This window comes from Sminthopsis crassicaudata, chromosome 1, assembly GCF_048593235.1.
Source record: "Sminthopsis crassicaudata isolate SCR6 chromosome 1, ASM4859323v1, whole genome shotgun sequence".
Classification (NCBI taxonomy): domain Eukaryota; kingdom Metazoa; phylum Chordata; class Mammalia; order Dasyuromorphia; family Dasyuridae; genus Sminthopsis; species Sminthopsis crassicaudata.
Genome location: NC_133617.1, coordinates 582,724,199 through 582,747,840, shown reverse-complemented (window position 1 = coordinate 582,747,840; position 23,642 = coordinate 582,724,199). Strand labels below are relative to the sequence as shown.

Below are 23,642 nucleotides of genomic sequence, written 5' to 3'. Positions count from 1 at the left end.
AAAACTCTTGTTTCAAACGATAACGGAGGCAAAAATTAAAGTCTTGTTGAAGCAGGTCTAATATAGACCTGCTTCAACAAGACTTTTAACTTTTAGAGTTTATGAAAACAGAAGGACATGAAAACCTATCCCCTTTCAATTAAGAAAGGTACTAAGGTTGTTGGGGGCAGGGGAGTCATTAATTATTCAGGTCAGAGTTCCAGGAGCAAAGGCCTATCTCATTCCCTGCAATTTCTTAATGAGCATGACTTTATTACAGCACTGCACTCCAATCAATACCAGTTAACTATTCATCCGTTCATATAATTACATGTGCCCACCACATGCAATGAAAGGATTATGATAAGCACAGGCAAGTCTAAAATAGTCTATAAGCAAATGAAGATTTTATTGAAAGTGAACACTAAAACTATAAAAAAAACAAGCCAAAAACAAACAAAAAAACAACAACCTGATACTGCATTCCTTTAGGCTAGGGGTAGCAATCTTTGGATGCTTGATGCAATAAAAAGGAGGGGGAAAAATTGAATCATGAATCATGAAATCTGAATTGAATTTCTGCTTCTTACTACCTATGCAATTCTTTATCAAGTCTCTAGATCTGTTTGCTCATCTATAAAATGGAGAGCCACAGATGATCTGGAGATCTCTTTCCATTTTAGATCAATGATCTTATGAGACTACTTCTTGGAGATAAATCACTCACAGTCCATTTATCCCATCACACGACACATTGGTGGGTTTGTGATTTAATTGGTGTGGTGGGCTCTGTTTCTAGGAAAGCAGATTGCCATGTCTTCTCATCTCTGCTTCTTATACATGTTTTCCAATAATTTTACATAGTTTTTGCCCAACAAAAGGGAATCTTTAGGGAAATTTTAATTCAAATTCAGCCTTACATTTTTCTTAGCTGTACGAACCTGGGCAAATCACTTAACCTCTGTCTGCCTCAGCTTCCTCAACTATAAACTGTGGCTAATAATAGCACCAACTTCCCAGGATCAAATGAGGTGTTTTTTTAAGTGCTTAGCTTGGGGTCTGGCATTTAGTAAATGCTTAATGTGCATTCCTTTCCTTTCCTTCCTCTCTTATCCAAAAAAAAAAAAACAAAAAAAAAAACCAGTCTGTTTTGCACTCTTGCTACATAACCAGCTCATCTTCTTTTCTAGCCATTCTCATCCTTCATAGGGTGCAAAACATTACTGGTTATATATTGCAGCATAACTGAAAGACAGAATTCCAGCTGAACCAGTGTATCAAAGAGTTCGGAACTTTAGACCCTTAGGGCACTGACAGGTATTGGGAATGAAGTAGAAGAATGCCAGATCCCCTTGCTTCAAAGGGAGTACAAGGTTGTGGAATAAGAGCTCGGTTGATTGTAACTCCCCCTTAGCAGAGCCATGTTGGATTAGAAGTGAAAAATGAAGTCTTCTTTGCCAGATATGGCCAAAGAGCTGCTAAGTGCTACTGTTGAGCCTGGTTCTATTTAACAACAAGGCTCCTTACAGACAGAAGGACCTGCTATCCAATGTTTTGTGTCCTTTTTCACGCTGAGGTTACTACTAGGAGATGTCATTCTTTCCTGCCTTCAAAGATATTAAGTGCCTTGGAGTACATAGTATTTCTTCTAACTGACAAAGGAAAAATGATATCTGGGTTTCATTGTACTCCCCCACCCCCAAATTCAACACAAAAACAAGTTATATAAAACAAGCTGTTTTATTTACAAGAGATTATAGTGTAAAATGAGCAATTATGAAAAATAGTCATCAAATGGAACGGTCCTATAAAAAAGTCAATTTCTAGGCATATTTATAATAGAAGGAACTATACAAGTATATACAATCAATAACATCTCAAATAGTGAAACACATAACTGTACAATGTGGCACCTCACCCAGCAGAGTGTAAGGTCCTTCCCAACAAGGTCTACTTCCTTTTAGTCATCAAGCACCTACAACATAGGAGGTGCTTAATAAATGCTTGCTGTTGTTCATTCTCTTTCTATGAAGAATAACCTCATCAGGTTATTATAATTTAATTTTTTACAATAATGAAAGATTTGATAATAAATACTTGAACATGAATTTTAAAAATTCTTAAGTGGCAACTGTGGTTCTTATTTACAGGGAAAAAAAGTTCTTGGCATGTATACCTGAAATATGTTTGTTTGTTTGTTTTTTTTTTTTTTTCTGAGGCTGAGGTTAAGTGACTTGCCCAGGGTCACATAGCTAGGAAGTGTTAAGTGTCTAAGACCAGATTTGAACTCAGGTCCCTCCTGAATTCAAAGCTGGTGCTCTATCCACTGCACCACCTAGCTGCCCCTGAAATATGCTTTTAAAGTTAAGCAAAAATTATGTTAATGGCTATTTACAGATTAAGATCATTACTGTATTTTTCTTTATGAATAATAATGCTTAAAAATCAAAGACCAATAAAAACACATGGAATTATAGAGGGATGTACTTCAGCCAGTTTGTATCAGCTCACAAGAGCTGATGCTTAAATTTTCACTGTGAGCCATTTGTATCTCGAAATTGGAAAACATTATAAATTATGGCTTGATTTATTATTTTATTGATTGTCCAGACCAGAAACTGATTGAGAAAATGTCAATAATACTGATAAAACTGTGCATGGTTTCAATGAGTCATTTGTTCAACATTTATCAGTGGATCCCTGGAAATAGAGCATAGAATTAGAAAGGGGAATATACTATATGTTCATATACTATATAGTATATCATATTCATGTTCATAACATGAAAGTGTAAACTAAAACTATAAAAAAAAAATGGAGTGGGAAATTTGGGGCTTAGGAAAATGAAATCTCGCCTGGAGTTACACAAGGAGAAAGTGAAGGAAGAAGGATGTCATCATCCATCAAGGTAACAAAAAAGACACCCTGGCTTAGGAACCAGGAAATCTGAGTAGTAGTCCTAATCCTTTGACTAGTTGAGTGACCTTGTGAAATCAATTCCTTTCTCTGGGACCTCATTTTTGATTTCTCTGAAACAAAGGAGTTGGATTAGGTGATCCCTAAGATTTTTTTCTAACTCTATTATTCTAAGATAACATTTTAGGGAAAGTCAATTGACTTAGCTTCCAGCTCTAAAATTCCAAAATCAACATTAAGAAAGCAAAGAAATACATTGTTAGGTAACAAATAGATAATCAGTTACTTCCAGCATTTAGTTTCTCTTGATTTGATGCCATCTACAAATACATTTTTTAGCCTTTTTTTTTTCCTCCCTCAAAATCAACAATTGATATTAAAAGGCTGAGCAAAGGAAGCATACAAAGGAAAAATATAGAACCACTGTTTTGGAGCTGGAAAAGACCATAGCAACCATTTAGTCCAATTGTCTCATTTTATAAATGAGGAAACAAAGAGCCAGAAGAGGTTAAATGACTTACTTAAAAATCATACATTTTCAGTGATAGGACTGAGATTCAAAAGCAGGTCCTTTGACTCCAGCTGTGTCTACTATATCATGAAGTCTCTATTTAAACTGAAAACCCTTTCTTTATGTGGGAACACTTAGAAACACTGGGTGTGGAACTCCATCTGAGCTGCAGTATGATCTCTGCTGATCATAGAATGTGATGGGAAGACACTTCTGAAATGTATAGTACACTTCATGTCCTACAATGATATTTCTATTTGATGATATGAAAGGTGTATCAGTAAGAAGCCTTAACACTGGTTGAACTAGAGGAGTAGGAGCTGGATTTCCGAGATAATTTCTTGGAAGTGAGGGACACTTGCATTCTATTCACAGTCCGAACACTCCGACAAAGAAGAGTGTTCTTGACATGATCCCTAAAATCTTGAGAAACAAAGTAATAGACAAATGGATCGATACAGCTATTAAGAGTAGAGAGACAGAGAGCTACCATGTACAGAGCATAGATCTGGCTCTGGCTTCTGGTTCTAATCAGGAAATAATGCACCACAAGTAAAGTATTACTGGGTGTGAAACAAATCAGGTACATAGCCAGTACTGTGATGATTAGTTTGATGGCTCTTCTCCTCTTCCTTCCAGAGTCATCCATAGCAGAAGAATTGAGTGTCCGGATCATTAGGATGTAGACAGAGGCCGTGAGACAAGCTGGGAACAGGAAGACTCCAATGGCCAGAGAGAGAAAATAATTGAACATATCTCCTGCCAGCACATTAGCAGGCAAAACATCATGGCAGGTTGTGATGTTAAGGTCTGGAATATAGACAGTTTGTTTCACGACATACAGGGGAATGGTTACCAGCAGAATCAGCAGCCATATTCCAATGGAAACCCCGATGGCAATGTTAGACAACTTCCTGGAGCGCACAATGGGATTCATGATAACCCAGTATCTCTGCACACTGAGGCAAGTCATGAAAAGAATGGAACAGTACATGTTGCCATAGAAAAAACCAATCAACACCTTGCACAAAGGTTCCCCATAAATCCAGTTGTTGCCATTTAAATGATAAGCAATCTTCAAGGGAAACCAGATTACAGATAAGAGATCTGCCAAGGCTAAATTGGCCATGTAGATGACAGCAGGGTGTTTCTTCTGTGTTCGAAAAAGGAAAACCCATAGAGCCATGCCATTGCTTGGCAAGCCAATGATAAATACAATTGTATAGACAATTGGAAGGAAGACAGTGGTCAGTCCTCCAGTGAGAATCTCAGTAGAAAATGCATCCACAGAAAATCCTGGCTCCGGCAAAACTTCTCCCTTCCCACTGGATGAGATATTTGGTGAGGGGTTCTTATGACCAATAAAACTTCTCCCTTTGCTTCTGTTAGATCCTGAAAGAGAAAGAGAAGACAGAAGGGGGTCAGTTTAAGACAAAACTACTAATTTTAAAGTTTTAGTTTATTGGTTCAATTAAAGGCACTTGAAATCACATGGCAGCAAGGTTAAGGTAAAAAAAAAAAAATACAATGCTGACTTTTGAGAATTTCATAATGTTTCACAACATCATGTTGATTCACTTGTCTCTATGATACTCACCAATGCTCAGTGTTACCATTATTCTATTTTTTTTTTTTTTTTTGGTCTCTCCATAGCTTAGTACAGTGACTGACACATAGAAAGCACTTAAAAATGGTTATTTTCTGACCAACATGTTTCTAACTAGTAACTTTTAATGTTCAAACACTAGGTCAATTAATATGGACTGGGTTTTAGCTATTTCTTTTTAAAAATCATATCATTTAGCACAAAGAAAATCTAGCATTAGTTTAAAAAATTTTAATTTCACAGTGATAATCTGTCAATTCAGAATTGTCAGTGCAAAGCCCAATTCAGGGACTAATCCTGCTTGTCACATTATTTCTTTACAGAAATCCTGAGAAATGAAATAGCTCCTTGGACTCTTGGGAAAGTCCCTTTTCTGTCCCGCCCCTCAATGCAAAGACAGATAGCAATAACAACTTACTTCATATAGCACTATGGAGATTACAAACTACCTTTTTTTCCCCCCTAAACCTCAATGTTAGGTGGATGGTACAAGCTCTTTTGTCCCCATTTTATAGATGAGACAATTAAGCCTCATTAAAGTTAAAAGTCTTGCCCCTGATCACAAGACTAGTTCCAACCAAAGTCTCTTGATTTAAGAATATAATGCTCATTCTTTTTTACCAAGATACTTCTCAACAAAGGACAAGGACCTCATCTGCAAAATTAAGGGTTTTGTGCAGATTTCTCCAAGATATCTCCTAATTCTTACTATCTAAACATCTATGATTGCCTTTCCACTGTTATAGTTCCCTCAAAAGAGGAATATGACAACAGAAAAAACATTTATCTTCTCTTAAAGTCAAATATATTTAGTCCTTCATGATGAGAAAAAAAAAATGAGAAAATTTCAGCATAAAATATTATGTTAATGATAAAGTACAAGAAAGCTATCACATGTCCTAAAGAGATAGGTCATAAATTATGGTCCATAAACCTGGTTTAAAAAAATATATCTATATACAACTGTACTTCAACATAATTGGCTTCCTTTGTGATACAATATATTCTGTTTTATGCATTTAAAAAACATTATTCTCAGAAGGTTTTCATAAGTTTTGCCAGGTTGCCAAAGGGGTTGATATACAAAAATGGTAAAGAATCCCAGGGCTGGAGTACTATTTTCCAAACCAATAAAATATTTAAACTCCCTAACAATCTGCTCTGTTTTCTATCAATGTAAGCAAGCACTGATATTCTTCATGGCTAGAGTTTGCAATAGGAGAGGAGTGGGAGGAAGAAACAAAGAAGGCAAGAAGCGGAAGCCTGAAATAAGGAGGAGAAAGTAGCCTCAGTTGAAATTCACAGGCTTTAAAAAGTAATAAAATGGTTTATAGACCAATAAAAAAGACTGAAGTAGAAATCCACAATGACTGCATTGTTCCATCCATTATGCTCACCCAACCCACCCTCAGTCCTTTCACAAGTTTATCCAATAATTCAAATGGTATCATCTTTCCCCCTTTTTAGCTCATCTACTCAGTACAAAGTACAATTTCTTTTTTTTTTAAACTATCATATTTAAAAGTATCAATGCATGAAGAATGAAGTACTGAAATGTAATGAAGAGACACAGTAACAATAATAACCCTCTTACTTTCTGTGCAAGATTGGACTAACTACAATCTTACAGAATTCTGCAATATTAGAAATGAACCAAGGGATTTTAGAGATTATCAAGCTAAGCTACCCCTAATTTTCTATCTGAAGAAAGTTTGGAGGTTGAAAGATATAAGAATTTGCCCAGTTCTTCTTTCATTAGGTATATTGTTTTCTCAGTTCTGCTATATTGCTCTGCACCAATTCATAGAAATCTATGTTTCAATGATTTCTTCCAATTTGTCATGAGATAGAAATAGAACTCAAGACTGTTCAGTCAATGCTTTTCTACTACTTAAGTAGCAAGAATATCCTGTACAAAGGCTAAAAGCACAGTTGGAGCAGTTTCTAGGTTATACTTGTTTTCTGATCTTCACAAGTATTCAGCGAAATTTTAGCACATAAGTGTTGCTTTAAAATTATCTGCTAATTTAATTATCAGTAATTTACATTAACAGAACAAAATTTCAGTGTAGATAATAGAAAAATCAGAGATAGTCTAGCACTCCAAATCTGGACTTCTGCCCTGCATGGTACTCAGACTCAGGGAGGTGTATCTTTTAGACATACATTAACAGCTTCAAGGATCATGGAAGATAACACACAAACAAAAATCTGCAAGTCTGTGAAAAGGAGATAGCTTAAGCAAAGAACTGAAAAGTGGGTGCCTATCAATTACTGAATAGCTTACAAATTGGGGCATATAAATGTCATAGAATATAATTGTCCCAGAAAAATGAAAAACATGAGGGATTCAGAGTAACAAGATAATCTGTGTGTAGAGTGAAGTAAACCGAACCAAGAAAACAATAAACAGTAAAATAATGTAAATAAAGAAAATGATTAAACAATGCCTAATGCTGTGTACTTGTATTGAACAATATTGATCCCAGAGAAGAGGTGGGAAAGTGGGTTCACAAAGATCAATGTTAGATGATTTTGTTTAATTTTTTTTTTCTCTATTGCAAAAAAAGGCTCATTTGGGATGGAGAGGACTATATCTGGAAATTCCAATGATAGACAAATAAAAAGGTCTTAATAAATTTTTTTTTAATTTTTAAAGTTTTTTTTTTTAATAGTCTATTTTAAAGTTGTAAAACATCTTTTTTGTACATACTTCTCACATCAACTTATAAGATAGTGAACTCCATGAGGAAAGGCACATGACCCTACTTTGATAATAACAGTTTAAATTTTCTTTAGAACCCAGCCCAGTGGGGATTAATTTTGTTGAATCACAATGAAATGAACATGCATTCTAGAGTTTCTCAAAGATATATTCATATCACATAAGTGGTCCATGATTTCCCAAAGGGAAAATACAAACCTATTTATCTCATCTTAAAATATAAATATTATCAAAAATATTTAAGCACTTGAAGGATCTAAAGGGTACAAGATAAAGATGTAATAGTCCCTGCTCTCAAAAAATTTATATCTTTTTGGGAAAAAATATATATTATACAGCCTTTTCTGAATGCTATAATAAGTTTTCAGCACTCGGATAATCTGCTCAATTGAAGATCCATATTTGATTTAAAAAAAAAAAGTATTAGACTTCTTTTACAACATGATTAATGTGGAAAGGTTTTATATGATTGTATGTGTATATTTGTGTGTATTATATATACATATATATATCTTTATAGATATAACATATATATAACCTATATCAAATTGCTTATTGTATCAGGGAAGGAACAGGGGAAGGAAAAAGAATATTTGGAATTCAAATTTTGTAAAAAATAAATGTTAATGTTAAATTAAAAAGGTTTTGCACAAACACTAACAAAATCAATGCAGTCAAGATTACAAGGCAATAAAAAATCTGGGAAACAATTTTTTACAGTCAGTGTTTATAATAAAGGCCTCACTTCGAAAATATGTAGAGAACTGACTCAATTTTATAAGAAAACAAGCCATTCTTCACTTCATAAATGGTCAAAGGATGTGAATAGACAATTTTCAGGGAAAAAATTAAATCCATTTCTAGTCATATGAATAAATGCTTTAAATCACTATTGATTATAGAAATGCAAATTAAGACAATTCTGAAGTACTATTTTACCCCTCTCAGATTGGCTAAGATGACAGGAAAAAGATAATGATAAATGTTGGAGGGGATGTGGGAAAACTGGGACACTAATGCATTGTTGGTAGAGTTGTGAAATGATCCAACCATTCTGGAGAATAATTTGGAACTATGTCCAAAGGGCTATCAAACTGCTCATACTCCTTTGATCCAGCAATGCCTTTACTGTGCCTTTATCCTAAAGAGAACACAAAAAAGAGAAAAAGACCCACTTGTGCAAAAATGTTTGTAGCAGCCCTTTTTGTAGTGGCAAGGAACTGAAAACTGAGTGGATGGATTCATTCCATCAATTGGGGAATGGCTGAATGTATCAAGCTATGGTACATGAATGTAATGGAATATTATTCTTCTATAAAAAGTGATGAGCAAACCGATTTCAGAAAAGCCTGGAAAGACTTACATGAACTGGTGCTAAGTGAAGTGAGTAGAACCAAGAGAATACAGTACACAATAACAAGATTATGTGATAAATCAACTGTGATAGGATTGACTCTTTTCAACAATGAGGTGATTCAAAGCAATTCCCAATAGACTTGTGATAGAAAGTGCTATCTGCATCCAGAGAGAAAACTGTGGAGACTGAATGTGGATCAAATCAAATCAGTTTTCCACATTTGTTGTTGTTTGCTTGATTTTTTTCCTTTCTCATTTTTTTTAACTTTTTCAGTAAAATGAATATGAAAATATTTAGAAAAATGCACATGTTTAACCTATATTGGATTGCTTGCTTTTGCAAAGGTGAATGTTGAAAATGATCTTTGCATGCATTTGGGAAAATTACCATTAAAAAAAAAAAAGAAAAAAAACATTACCAATAAAAGCTGGCTCCATCTTGGAAAAAATGAATGTTAAAAATTCTCTTTATATGTAATTTTAAAACTACTACTTAAAAAAAGAAATAGGAACAGAAAAGTGGTGGAGTAAATAGAGCACCAGCCCTGAAGTTAGGAGGACCTGAGTTCAAATTTGATCTCAGACACTTAACACTTCCTAGCTGTGTGACCCTAGGCAAGTCACTTAACCCCAACTGCCTCAGCAAATAAAAAAATTAAATAAAATAAAAAATAAAGGTTAAGCAATAAAAAGCATTAGATTCACAAAAATGCATTTTGAAAAGAAAGTTTGTTATGAACAAATGTCAAGCACAATAAATACAATGTTATAATCATAGCTTTTTTTTTTCAAAATACATGCAGACAGTTTCCAATTCATCCTTGCAAAACCTTGCAAAACAAATTTTTCTCTTTCTTTCACTCCTTTCCCTTCTCCCCTTCCCCCAGCAAGTAATCCAATATAGGTTAAACATATAACAATGAATCCGATGTTAATGATAATAGCAAAAAATTAAAACTTTAAGTAATGGAAAAAGAAATAAAGGTCCTACAGAAGAGATAACTAGAATCACACCCCTTCCTTCATATAAAAAAAGATGGGAAATAGAATATTATATACACTGTCAGATAAGGTATCTATACCTGATATTTTTGCTGAATTGTTCTCTCTCTCATGGCTTAATATAGGAATAAGGCCTGGAAATGACTGAGATGTAAAGACAGCATCAACAAAATCTATTTTGAAGGCATTTTTAAAAATTATTTTAAAAAGAAAACACATATCCTAATAGGATGGTAGTTAGAGATACTTCTTTTTAATTGGATGAAGACTATTAGTCAAAATCTCTAAGCAGGAAAAAACGCAAGGAAATAACAGTTATGTTTTCTTTAGCTCTATGGAGGCTGGGTTTGACATTTAAAGTAAAAGCATTTTGAATAGGAGGAAAGTTATGAGAACAGGGATAGCAAGTGCATTGAAGATAATTATGCTGTCGACCTTATCAAAGACTTTAGGAATGGAACTTGGAGACAACTAGAGCTGACCAAAGCAAGGGAAAGGTCTTTTAAAGTCCAGTTTCTGCTCCTTGTGTACTAGGTCTTAGAAGATTGTAAACAACTTGGCTAAAAAGAAAACCCTAAGAAGTTTGGTTTTTGGGGAAAATGGATTGGGGATGTGGGAAGCAATTGGGCAGTATAGGATAAAAGCTATCAGACTGATCCTGTCTGTGAATCCAGTGATCTCAGGATTTTGAGTTCATCTAAAGATTTTATTAAAAGGGGCTCCCTCTCTTAAATCCAATCTATACAAAAATAAAAAAAAAATTTTTTTGTAATAGCAAAAACAAAAATGAATCACAAACCAAAAAAATTGGAAGTAGTTTGTTCAACGATTAAGGAAGAGTTGAGAACATTAGAGTACATCAATACAAAGGCTAGGTTAATGTTTATAAATAGGCTAACCACTCTTTGTTTCTACTTCCTTAACTCTCACTCACTTCTTAACTGTGCAATTTGTATTCTGACTTCTTTCAAACCAAACTACTCTCTCCTCTGTCATAGCTTAATTGACAAATCAGTGAACTTTTCCCTCAGCTCTCATCCTTCTTGACCTCTGAGGCATCTGACAATGTTGAACATGCTCTCTCCTGGTACTTCCCCTTTTCTTGGTTTTCATGATTCAACTGTACTATTTTCTCTGGAGCTATTTCTCAACTTGGGCTCACTCTGGCAAGCTGGATGCCTAAAAATGGGTGACTACTCTTCTTAAGAATCTCAGGGTAGATCCCAGGAATCAGGGTTGGTTTCTAATACTATCCTTCATGAGTCCTCATCTATGTATGCTCCCAATGCTCATTGTTTATCAAATAGCCCGCTTTAGTAATGAATGAGAAAGGGCTAATTTATTGAGATGGCAAAATATGAATAATTGGTATATGAACATCCTCTAAAAAGTCTAGAATATAAGACAATATAGTCTTTCACAAATAAATACAAAATCAGGGGAAAGTGGACTTAAGCCTAGAGGTTATGTATTCATAGGGGTAATCCACAGCTCCTGGTAGCTGGAAGTCTAATTTTTCCTTTGTGGTAGCCACAACTTCTGGAGTGTAGTTCTCTTATGAACTCCTGCAGGTAGTTTGGTACAGTGCGAATGTGTGCTTAATTTATCTTTGGAAACACTCAGTTTCCTGGTATAGACACTACTAATAATCATTACTGTTGCTACTCATTTCTGTTGTGTGGACTATCTTTTTCAGTCCCACATGACCACAATCTAGGAGTCATGCTTGGTTTTTTTGTTGTCCCTCACCCCCACCCATTTCCAATCAATTAGTATGTCTTGTGGAGGTTCACTTACATCTAGTAAAACTGATCATTATCCATTCACCATTCACTATTATAAATGCCTTCTAACTAGTCCCAAGGCCTCTAGCCTCTTCCCTCTCCAAGCTATCTTCTATATAGTTGCCAAAATTATATTTCTAAATAATTTTCCATATTATTGTTCTGTAAGAAATGATCATCAGGATGATTTCAGAAAGGCCTGGAGAGACATATGAACTGATGCTGAGTGAAATGAGCAGAGCCAGGAGATCATTATACATGGCAACAACAAGACTATATTATGATCAATTCTGATGGACGTGACTCTCTCCAACAATGAGATGATTCAGGTCAGTTCCATTGATCTTGTGATGAAGAAAGCTATCTACATCCAGAAAGAGGATTGTGGGAACTGAGTGTGGTTCACAACATAGCATTTTCACTCTTTTTGTTGTTTGCTTGCATTTTATTTTTCTGGTTTGATTTTATTTTTCTTGTGCAGCAAGATAATTGTATAAATATGTATGTATATATTGAATTTAATATATATTTCTACCATGTTTAACATATAGTGGATTACTTGCCATCTAGGGGAGGATGTGGGGTAAGAGGGAGAAATTGAAATACAAGGTTTTGTAAGGGTTAATGTTGAAGAATAATCTATGTACAGGTTTTGAAAAATAAAAAGCTTTAATAAAGAAAAAAATAATCTAAATATTTTCTATACTTCTAAAGCAAAAGTCTTAGGTTATGTCCCTCCTCAAAAATCTCCATAAAATACAAAATTCTGTTTTTCTTTTATAGCTGGTCACAATCATCCTCCAGCCTACTACTCCAGGCTCACTGTACAATACAACTCTTCATATCCTCTCTATTTCAGACAAATTGACTTATTTGCTGTTTTCCACAATTTGGCATTCTCATCTTTCATTCATTGTACAAGCTGTCTGTCACCTATTGCTAGAATGCACTCCATAGACTCCTGGGTTCCTTTAAAGCTCAGAAGAAATGCTACTATCTATATGAGTCCTGTCCTGATCATTCTGGCTACTAATACTCCTCCACACCATTTGTATACATTTTATGCACACATGTTTTCTATGACCCAATAGAATACAAGCTTCTTGAAGGTAGAGATTGTTTTATTTTCTTTTTCTAACACTAGCATTGTGTCTGAAACATAATAGGCACTTAATAGCTTGTTATTTGATTTTTAGAATCCTCTCTATTACTATATCTACCCTGTCTTTTCTATTCTGCCTCTTTTCCTGAAGAAGTAGCAGGGGATTATATAGGTTTGAAGCAAATTTTTTTTTAAATTGTTCTTTGTTTCAGGAATTGTCAGAGCCAAAAAATCTGTCACCAAGTTGTTAATCTTTGGGGAAGGAATATGCTATGTGGGTCCCTTCTGTGGAACTTGTGGGAGACAAAAATCACACTGAATGAGCTTGCCAGGATGAGTTTCAATAAGCCTCACCAAAGGGAAAAACCATATTAAGGATGTCTCAGATCCATTTGAATATTATACTGTAAAAATTCACAAATATAAATGACAACAAAGTATTATGGCAAGACATTATCAAGTGATGAGGAATACAGAAAGTAGTCTCAGAACACCACACAATCTATGACCATGTATTTTTTTTGAAAATAGCAGCATCAAATTCTGATTAGACAGAAGAATAGATTAAAGAGAAGAGATGAGTAAAAATGATGCTACTTTCTTAAAGTTTATATGTGCATGTGTCTATGTGGGTAAAATTCTTTTAGAAAACAAAATTGTTTAAAACTTATGATTTTATAGGTGAACTTTATTCATTTATTTGGTTTTATTGAAACATTAAATTCATAATAAAATTATTATTATTTTTGCTGAGGCAATTGGGATTAAGTGACTTGCCCAACGTCACACAGTTGGGAAGTGTTAAATGTCTGAGGCAACATTTGAACTGAGGTCCTCCTGACTTCAGGGCTGATGCTCTATAAAATTATTTAAAAAAAACAAAAGGAAGTACAGCTAGAACAGAAGTAAAAGAGACATATATCTTTTATAGCCTCAATCCAAAGTATCAACTTATATACCTACTATAAATGTTTTCTCAATTCCTGAATATAAAGGCTCCACAGAACTTGCATTTAAAAGATATTGATAATCATTAAATAAACATTTGTTAAGTGCCTAATGTGCACCAGGCACTGTGCTAAGCTCAGCATAAAGAGGCAAAAAATAATTACTGCCTTCAAGGAGGGGCAAATTATCTGCATGGATATAGAGAGCTCTTCTTATCAAGGTCAAAGGTCATCTAAAGCCTTTTTTACTATATCTTCTCAGAGATAGTTGGCTTACTCAGTATTTTACTCATGTAATCATAAACCCAAAAGTATTGTACAAACTTGAACTTGTACAGAATTTCCCTGGATTCCTACAACCTACCAAAAGTGAAGGATCCTTCATAAAAGTATATAATTATGACTTGAAGTGGTTTCAAATTATGGGGAAAATAATTAATAACTTTATTTCTTTTATTTTTTTTGTAATCTTATTATAATGAGAAATAGTCTCTCTTTTCCTCTACATACACCCTTCTTATGAGTTGTTATAAATGCTCTTTTCTATGCCCACTAAATTTGTAAAAACATAAAAAGGTAAAAGAATTCAGTATATATGTGCACATGTATATGTCTAGAGATACACGCACATGTATATGCATGTCAAATATGTTTATATACATACATATATCAGTTACAAGACTAGCCGTATCGCTAAATCCAGAAAATTCCACTACTAATCCTTTATCCTAAAAAGGAGAAGGGACTAAGCTTTGATACAGTACCTACACCATGCATTCTGCTAAGCACTTTTGCAAATATTTTTTCATTTGATCCTCATAATAATAGCACCAGATACTATTATTTCCCATATAACAATTCTGTGAGACCTCTAAGACTGACAATAAACAGAAAATGACAAAACATTGGAGGATCTGTGGGAAAATGCACTATTGATAGAACTATGAAATTGGTCCAACCATTCTAAAAAACAGCTTGGAATTTTGCCCCAAAAGTCACTCAACTATGACCTAGCAATCTCACTACTAACCCTGTCCTCAAAGAGAACAAAGAAAGAGAAAAAGATCCATAGTAGCAAGCAAAGATACAAAGTGGGCACATAATTGGAAAATGGCTTGAGATATAAGAATGTAATCGAAAACTATTGTGCCATAAGAAATGAAAAAGGGATTGTTTTAAAGAACCTAAGGAGACTTGTAGGAACAACAGAACGACTTCTACAGTTCTGCAAAACTGCAACAACAACACTGAAAAACAAACAATTTGAAAAAAACTTAAGAACTCAGTTCAATGCAATGGCCAACTGTCACTCCAGAGGATGGAGGATGAAGCAAGCAATCCATTTTCTGACTACGGGCAGAATGAGCCATAGATGTTTCTGGACAAGAATATGAGGGACAAACAATTACTTAGTAAGGCCCAACTAGGTACTGGAAACTAAGCTAAGCACTTACAAATATTATCCCATCTGGTGGGCATAATAATGGGAATTTGTTTTGCTTGAGTACATGTATTTGTTATAAAGGTTTTTTTTTTCCTTTCCTTTTCAGTTGTTGGGAGGGAGGAGAGATGGAAGGAAGAAAAAATTGATTTTGTTTATTTTATTGTTTATTTTATAATTAAATAAAAATAAATTTTATAATTTTAAATTGTGTTAAAAGACAATAAAACATCATGTAAAGTAGATAGTGCAAGTATTATCATTTTACAGATGAGGTACCTGAGGCTCTGAAAGTCTTGGTCACATTGCTAATAAATGAGAGACTTTCAGAGCCTTGATCACATTGCTGATAAATGAGAGGGGTTTCAGCTGAACATTTTTTTCTATCACTCTCCATTATCAATAAGCATCTATTACATAGATGATAGACCAGGCCCCGTGTTAAGCACTAAGGATACAAAGATTCTTATTAAAAAGAAAAAAAAGAGTCACTCTTTTTGAGTAATTCACATTTAAATGGCATTTTGGGGTTTATATTTTTTTTCAAAAAGACCCTGAGAAATCAATAATTGTTTTATTTATAAGATCAAAAGTTTGGATTCTACTTATTATTCAATAATTAGGGGGTGTTTAAATAAATTATAATATTATAATGCAATAAAATGCTATGGCACTGAAAAAACACTATGAGAAATAGGAAATAGGAAAACATGAAAATTATGCTAATCGAGATAAGTAGCAACAGAACAGTTATGTATTGACTACAACGATAAAAAAAAGCAAAAGGAAAAGAAATAGAGAAGGAAATTCAGAAAAGTATTCTTTGTTGTTGTAGTTTATTCATTTGTTTGATTCTCTTTTGTTAGAATGTATGATATATTTTAGGCTTTATGAGTGATCTTCCCCTTTATTTTGCACTTTTAAGTTTGGCCTTTGTCGATAATTATTAAGCACGTTATTTTTAATTTCATATTTTCCCCTGATTGCATGTAAAACAATTTTTAATATTCACTTTTAAAATGTTTGAGTTTCAAATTCTTTTCCTACCTCCTTCCTCTCCCCCCTCATGGAGAAGGCAAGCAATTTGATATAGGTTATATATGTGTACAGCCAAAAGCATGTTTTTTAAAAATAATAATTGATAAATATAAAATAAGCAGTTCACTAAAAAAAAAAAAAAAAAAAAAAAAAAAAAAGGATCTGTCCAGAGAAGAAGACCATGTTCATCAGTCAATAGGCATTAGTTCACTAAGTGCTGACAAAGAAGGGGGTAAGAGGTCACAATAAAAGGCAAAAAAACAGTCTCTGCTTTCAAGGAACTCACATACTAGTGGAAGAGAAAACATGTAAATAATTAGGACTGTGAAGGATAACTAAAGTGAATAGAAGGCAGTCTCAGAGAGGAAGAATGAAAGGAGGGTGGAAAGGATTTGACTAATCTTAAAGAAAGTCAGAGAAAGGAGTTTCATTATTAGTAGCTAGTGAGGTAGGGAATTTCCAATATACATTGTGGAAGCAGAGAGGCCATTCATCCAGAGACAGGAAGATCAGCCCCACCTCTGCAGCTAACTAGCTTGGGCAAGCCACATTATCTCTGGATTGAAGTTCCGGAGATTCTGTAAAATTCTAAAAAGATCTTTAATTTGCCCTTGAGCCTCTCTGTTATAATTTCCTCATTGAGGAAAATAGAAATAACGTTATCTTCACTGTCAATTTCTCTGGATCTTTCTAAAGAAAGTATTTTGTAAATCTAAAAGTATCATAAAACGTGAATTATTCCATTCCTCATATAGAGCCTTACCTGTAGTAAAAGCTTACTAAATTTTGACTAAATGGAGTGATTCTATATATATTGTGAAAAATACCTTAAAGAAAAAAGTAGCTTTAAGTGAGTTGTACACAATGCTTGTAGCAAAATTAAGGAACATACATTACAGGACACAATAGAAAAATGGATATACAAGATAGAAGGGTAGATAAGGCAGGCATTCATAGCTAGTTTACCATTTACCAAAATATTCTCATTCTACAGATGAAGAAACTGAGGGAAACCCTTGGATTAAGTGACTTGCTAAAAGCTGGTTAGTATCTGAGGCCATTTTTGAACTCAGATCTTGCTGACTCCTGGCCTACCTGCCCATTTAGTCCTACTATAAGTACTCATTTGTCCAGAAGCAGGCAATTCCAGTGTCAGAGAAAGGAACTGGTAGATTGAGATGATGATCTTTTCCACTGAAACAGTGAACCTCATTTAATATAAATACCAAAATACCACTTAAACCACCTTTGGAGATATGACTGCCTAATTATGTGGGAAAAGAACTGGGATATATTAAGTAGCCTTAGTTAAACAGTAACTTGTTGCTTTTCATGAAGCCTTTATTCTACTCTCTGACCAACCCCCTACCTGACAACACCCTGAGTTACTGATGCAGTTGATCTGTGTGTCTTTCTATTTCTAGTGTCTAGCACAGTACAGGGAATTTATAAAAAAAAGCTTGGTGAACCATGTGTTTTCCACAGTACAAAATTAATTCTTAAATATCTTTATAAATTGTAGGATTATGAACTTATTTCATCTTTAGAAGAGATTGGCAAATTGGGAAATCACAATTTCCAGAGGCCTAAAACCAGATAAGCTAAATGCTATTACTTTTATGTCAAAGAATGGTATTCATTCTGTTTATCCTGAGAAAACAGACCTATAACACATGTATACATTTATTATCTCATTACCAGACATTTTCTTAGCTGGAAATAAACAGTTTACACAAGTTCTTTCAATCTCATTCCACAACTCATACTTTCTTTCCTTCTCTCTCTCTTTCTTTCTCCCTCCCTCCCTCTCTCTCATCTTTCTCTCTTCTTAGTTCCTTTGTATAGAAATAAGAAAAGTTGAATCTGTGAAGAAAGATTTTTACAATAAGTAAAAAAGTGTAACTTCAATTTTCTTTTTTAATAAAGGGATTTGGAATCTCCATGAAGCCTTGGAAATATTAAAGAGCACATAATTAATTTCTTTTTTAAGAGACAGCATACAAAAAAAAAATAAAAATAAACCCTGGCCACTTATATATTCTTTTGTACTTATTTGCATTTTCTTAAAAATTGGACCCCCATTTAAAGTGCATTGTCTCACTTTCAAACCAGCTATGTCCCACTCCATTTTTCCTGAATCAATCATTCCATAATGGGCATGTCATGTTTTTCTTCATGTAGAAAATGTACACAGGTTCAACAAGAACACCAAGAAAGCTGTTAACAAAGAGCTACTCCATCCTGTACTGTACTGTATTGTCCTCTTCTGTTTTGCTTACACAGAAAGCAGGAGAATGCATTGCCACATGATCACGGCATCTGGCATCTGGGTGTCTATCATTAAAAAAGGCACAGCTGAGTTGTGTGATAGCCAGAGGACATAGGAGACCAAAGGTCTAAAATCTGCTAGACATTCAAGCTGTCCCTACAGACTGAAGCTAACTTCTGAACCTCGAGATGACTGAATAAGTAGCCAGGATCTGCTTTTTAAGATTGGCAGGACACCTGTTCAGGTACCAAAGTTTAGGACTCTTCAAAGATGCCTGATAAAGGCATCCATTTGGGGTCTCCCTGTCGGAGATGTGTAGGAGCTGGAGAGAGTTTTGCGACAAAAGGTTTTAGAATGGAAAAATTAGGGCATTCAAAGGACTCACATGAGAGAGTACACACGGAGTTCCCAGAGTCTGAGTAGTGTAACTTTACATGGATGAGAAATAGACACACCCAGGGGAATCAATCTCGGCAGCAGCTTCTGAATCAATGCTCCAGGGCCAGGTAATAATCTCCAAACTATAGCACCTCATCCCGTGGGACCCGCCAAGGAAGTCACAAGGGTTTGTCAAAAGGTTGTAATTACTTAATGTTTGCAAAATGCAATAGTCCCAAAGCCCAGCACAGCGGGCAGTCACTCCACCCAGCAGAAATTTAAGGGGCCCAAAAGTCTGCGGAAGGCAGAATCCGATCAGCAAGAGCCGCACCTGAGTCACTTAGATGGAGCAGATAAAGCAAAGGATTTGGAACCAAAAGATCCGAGTTCAAATATCCACCTCAGCCTCTTACCAATTGTTCGATCTTATGCAAACAATCTAATTTCTGACGCTCAGTAGTAAGGTAGGGAGTGTAACATGAAATGATCACCAGGACAGCTTTCCGTTTTGAATCTTTCTTTCTCCCAGGATCAGCAGAAGCATTTCTCATCACTTACCACCGTGCTTCCAACCGCCTACATCCGACGGCTAGGGAAGACTTACCTCCCTTAGGAAAAGGGCTTTAGCTCAGGGCTTGAATCACAATAGATGCCATAGAAAAGCTAATTCCCTTCCCTTTTCTTATCTCCCCAAAGCCAGCAGAGAGTAAATTCCCATCACCTCAGAGGAGGGCAACTCGCTTAGTATTTAAGACTTTCCAGATTCGCCCAGCTCCCTTCCCAGCCCACACAGTCTAAGGGCACCGCGGGGTCCGAAAACCACGCCGTCCGAACCCAATCCCTTCTTCGGTGGCCCAGAAAGAAGACTCGTTTTGCTCTTGCCCGGGAAAGACTCGCCCCTTCCGTAAATCTTACCTGGAGGCAAGCCACCAGAGGAGGAGGAAGAGGCGACTGCAGTGGCCAGTAGGGCCGCGCACCCCAGCAGCCACGCCGGGCCCCAGGCGCGCATCTTCCCGCGGCAGCCCAGCAACGGGTCCCGGGCTGGGGCAGCCGCTGCTACACCACCGGAGCCGGAGAGCTTCAGAGCTGACCCAGCCCTGCTGTTTTTCTTTAGACCAGCCACTCCTCAGACCCTGGAAGACAGAATCCAGTACAAATTTCGGGCCAAGGCCAAATCCACCCTTCCAACAAGGAGCAGATATAAGTTTCACTGAAACTTGAGGCTCACCTGGGGGACGTCAGCGCCCGGGGCTCGGCCCCGCCTACCTGGAACCTTGGAGCCGAAGTCCCGCCCCCGTAGACGCCCACCTGTCGGGGAGGTAGGAGTGGGAGTGGGGGCACGCCCTCTAGCTCTGAGAGTGGAGGAAGAGTTCTACAGGCAGAGAAGAGGTTGAGGCTCCGGGCAGAAGCCGGTGAGGTCACGGGACTGGAATGTAAGCCGTAGTCTGGGATGAAGGAAATCGGGCGGTCGTGTCAGTGCCGGGAGCATTTAGGTGTTTGAGCATTCTCTGAGGATCTGGGGTCCTCAAGAAAAAAACAATGAAACCGAACCCTAAAACCAAGCCTGCCCTCGGAAAAGAAGAGAAAAAGCCTGTTCCAGAAAAAAAGGAAATTGCGGAGGAGGTGGGGAAAAGGTGTGCAACGCTGCTTTCCTTTTAGGTCTTTGTTGGAACATTTACTGCGTGGTGAGTGGGGAGGGATGAAATATATAGAGAGACAAAGATATGTATTAAGACGTGTATAAAAATGCATGTATATGTATAAATAAATATGATGTAAAAGCTAAATGTGTTTGTTTTTACAAATAAAATAATTTTTAAAAATAATGTGAGAACTCTGGCCTCTGTTCTTTTCTCTCCTGACCAAAACTGAGTGGGGTGCACCTCTTTCATTGCAAATTAAATGTTGGGTGCTGAGACTTCCTGACTTCTTGTAGCTACGATTTATTTAAAAAAATTAAAAGACCCCCAAAGTGAGATATAATTTGACTACCTTTAATTTAATATTTTCTCTTATAACTTTCTTGCTTTAGAAAATCATTAATTGTCGAATACAATCTAGCTTTGGATAGTCAGCTGACTAAACTTGGGATGGACATTGAAATTTTCTTTTCTTGAAGATGAATTTGCTATATTTATCTGCTAAATTTAAGGTCCCATTTGAGCTTGAATCCCAGACCAAATGTTTCTCCCCCACTTCTTCATCTCCTTTGTCTTGTTTGGGCCGCCACAAGATACAATAAATGCTTTTCTTCATATGTGACAGCCTTTCCTAGAATAATTTGGCCATGGGATGCTTTGAGTTATGAAATATATTAATATCAAAAGATTCAGTGTTTTTAATACAAAAATATTTGTGTAATATTTTAGTGAGAAATATCACTGCCTAAAATTTTATTTTTTCCTGAGGCAATGGGATTAAGTGATTTACTAGTGGTACAACCAGGAAGGGTTAGGTGTCTGAGTCTAGATTTGAACTCAGGTCCTCCTGCTCTATCCCCTGCTCCACCTAGCTGCCTCCCTAAAAATTTTCTTATAAAACTTTTGTTGACATTTTTTAAAATACTGGACCTTCACAAAACAGGACCTGGGCAATTCTGCTGCAGTGCTGAGCACAAGTATAGTAAGAGCCTAGAAGATGAGTTGAGACAGAGGAGTAATTAGAGTAGTTTGATGCTGAATGGAAAAATTTCATCTGTGAAGTTTAAATAGAAATCTTAGAAAGCAATAAGTAAATAAGTAAAAAAGTAATACCTGACATTTACATAGCACTTTATGGTTGGCAAAGCACTTTACAATATTATTTCATTTGATTCTTACAATAAATCTGTGAGGTAGGTACTGTACAGATGAAATTACGATTTAGAGATTGAGATTTATTCCTGCTGTTAGGTGATAAGATCTTTGAGGCAGCTGGTGGGGAAGTAGATATAGCCCTGGGTTCATACATACCCTCAGGAAGCCTCAGATGTTTTACTTGATATACAACCTTTGGCAAGTCATTTAATCTCTATTTTGCCAATTTCCTCAGCTGTAAAATGGGGATAATCAGTGGTTGTATTTCACATAATAGATGCTATAGAAAGGCTTATTCCCTTCCAGTTTAGAGATTCTATAATTTTGTACAAAGGCCTAAACTTTTATATTTTTGTAACCCATACTTTAGAATTGGTCTTAGAGAAAGTCATCCTAAATACTATATCTCTATCTATTAATTTAGGGTTCCCAAATATGTAACCTCCCAAATATTAATTACTCCCCATACTCAATTCATGGATACAGATAGACCTCTAATTTCATAGAAGTACTCGAAGGGCTTAGAATTTCTCTAGACGAAAAACTTCTTGAGATTATTAGAAAGGCATTCTCCTTTGTGACTTTCAGAGAAAACAAAACAAAACAAAGGTCAGTCTTAACTTTCCCATCCCTTGAATAAGTCCCTCACTTTTACTTTATCCTCTTACCACTCTCCTCACGATGGCATTACTCAGGGAATACCCTATTTTTCCTATAAATAATCTGAGTCTTAGGACCTCACATATGGATCCTCTCTACATATCTACCATTTCCTGAGCAAAGTGGTCCTGCAAATGCTTCCCTATGAATGGGTCTAAGAATCCTCCTTTTAAATCCCATTGGTGTGTACACATACAGTTTCAATGAATCTCTGCCCCAAGGCAGACATTAAGGTTGCCTCACGGGAAAACTGCATATTTAAAATATTTTTACCACAAGATTGGGACCCAGATCTACTGTGAAATCGGCTGCATTTGTATATCTTGTCTCTGCTCTCTCAGATCATATCTAAAAGAAAAGGGGAAAGTATCTGTCTGCACATGATTCCCTTTTATAGGACTAAAACAAAGGGCACCCAAGACCCACCATAGCTCATCAATGAATTAATCTACAATTGATCTACATAGTTACCAAAGATTTATAAAATCAAAGTATCCATGAAAGCTTTATCACTATAAAAGCTAATCAAATATCAGAGAACTCCTTTCTTAATCTCCTAAACTCTCTCTTCTCAGTTGAAAATTTGGAATTCCTGCAAATACTACCAGGGTGCCTTTGGGGACATTGATCTATAATCTCAATTCTGGGTATCTCTGTAGAAACCCAGAAAGCTTCCACAATATCTATAAGCATATTCAGTGCTGTAGTTATACCCTCCCTCTGCCCCATATTTAATCCTCTGTTTTTTCTACAACTTTTTATCCAGATTCTACAGTTATTTTCAGGATGCATAAATTACCACTCTCATGTGAAGGTCCAGACCTCCAATTTCTGAATAGATCTTGGACTTCATCTCCAACTCCCACAAACTTCCTTTAGATTTACCCCTGCCTAGGTGTTTTCAAGGATCTGTCCTAACCTCCCAAAATAAATAGAAAAAAATTAAAATGTGGCAAAAAAAAAAAAAAAGTAAGTCAAAAGCAGAGAAAATGCTTACCTCCTCTTTTCCTCCACTTAAGTCATCTACTGCATCTTCCGATCAAGTCATCTTGACTTTTATCTTGCTATAGGACTTTGATGACTGAGGGGGAGTGACTCTGAAGACTGCTCAGCAATGCTTACATCCAATTGAT

At 35.8% G+C, this 23,642-nt stretch overlaps 1 protein-coding gene across 1 annotated transcript; it reads right to left on the bottom strand.

The window, feature by feature from the left end:
• Positions 1–1,700: 1,700 nt before the first annotated feature.
• F2RL1 (F2R like trypsin receptor 1) lies at positions 1,701–23,535 on the bottom strand. Its single transcript, XM_074282315.1, has 4 exons — positions 23,507–23,535; positions 20,283–20,578; positions 19,970–20,187; positions 1,701–4,798 (listed from the first exon to the last, which is right to left on the bottom strand). Exons 3-4 carry the CDS (start codon positions 20,061–20,063, stop codon positions 3,684–3,686), a joined length of 1,209 nt encoding a protein of 402 aa, XP_074138416.1. The 5' UTR covers positions 20,064–20,187; positions 20,283–20,578; positions 23,507–23,535; the 3' UTR covers positions 1,701–3,683.
• Between the last annotated feature and the right edge of the window lie 107 nt (positions 23,536–23,642).

Excerpts from the sequence above, each read along its gene's own strand:
- F2RL1 (XM_074282315.1), bottom strand. The coding sequence starts at position 20,063 with ATGCGCGCCTGGGGCCCGGCGTGGCTGCTGGGGTGCGCGGCCCTACTG. Across the intron at positions 4,799-19,969 it reads CTCTGGTGGCTTGCCTCCAG|GATCTAACAGAAGCAAAGGG; the intron begins GTAAGATTTACG and ends TTTCTCTTTCAG.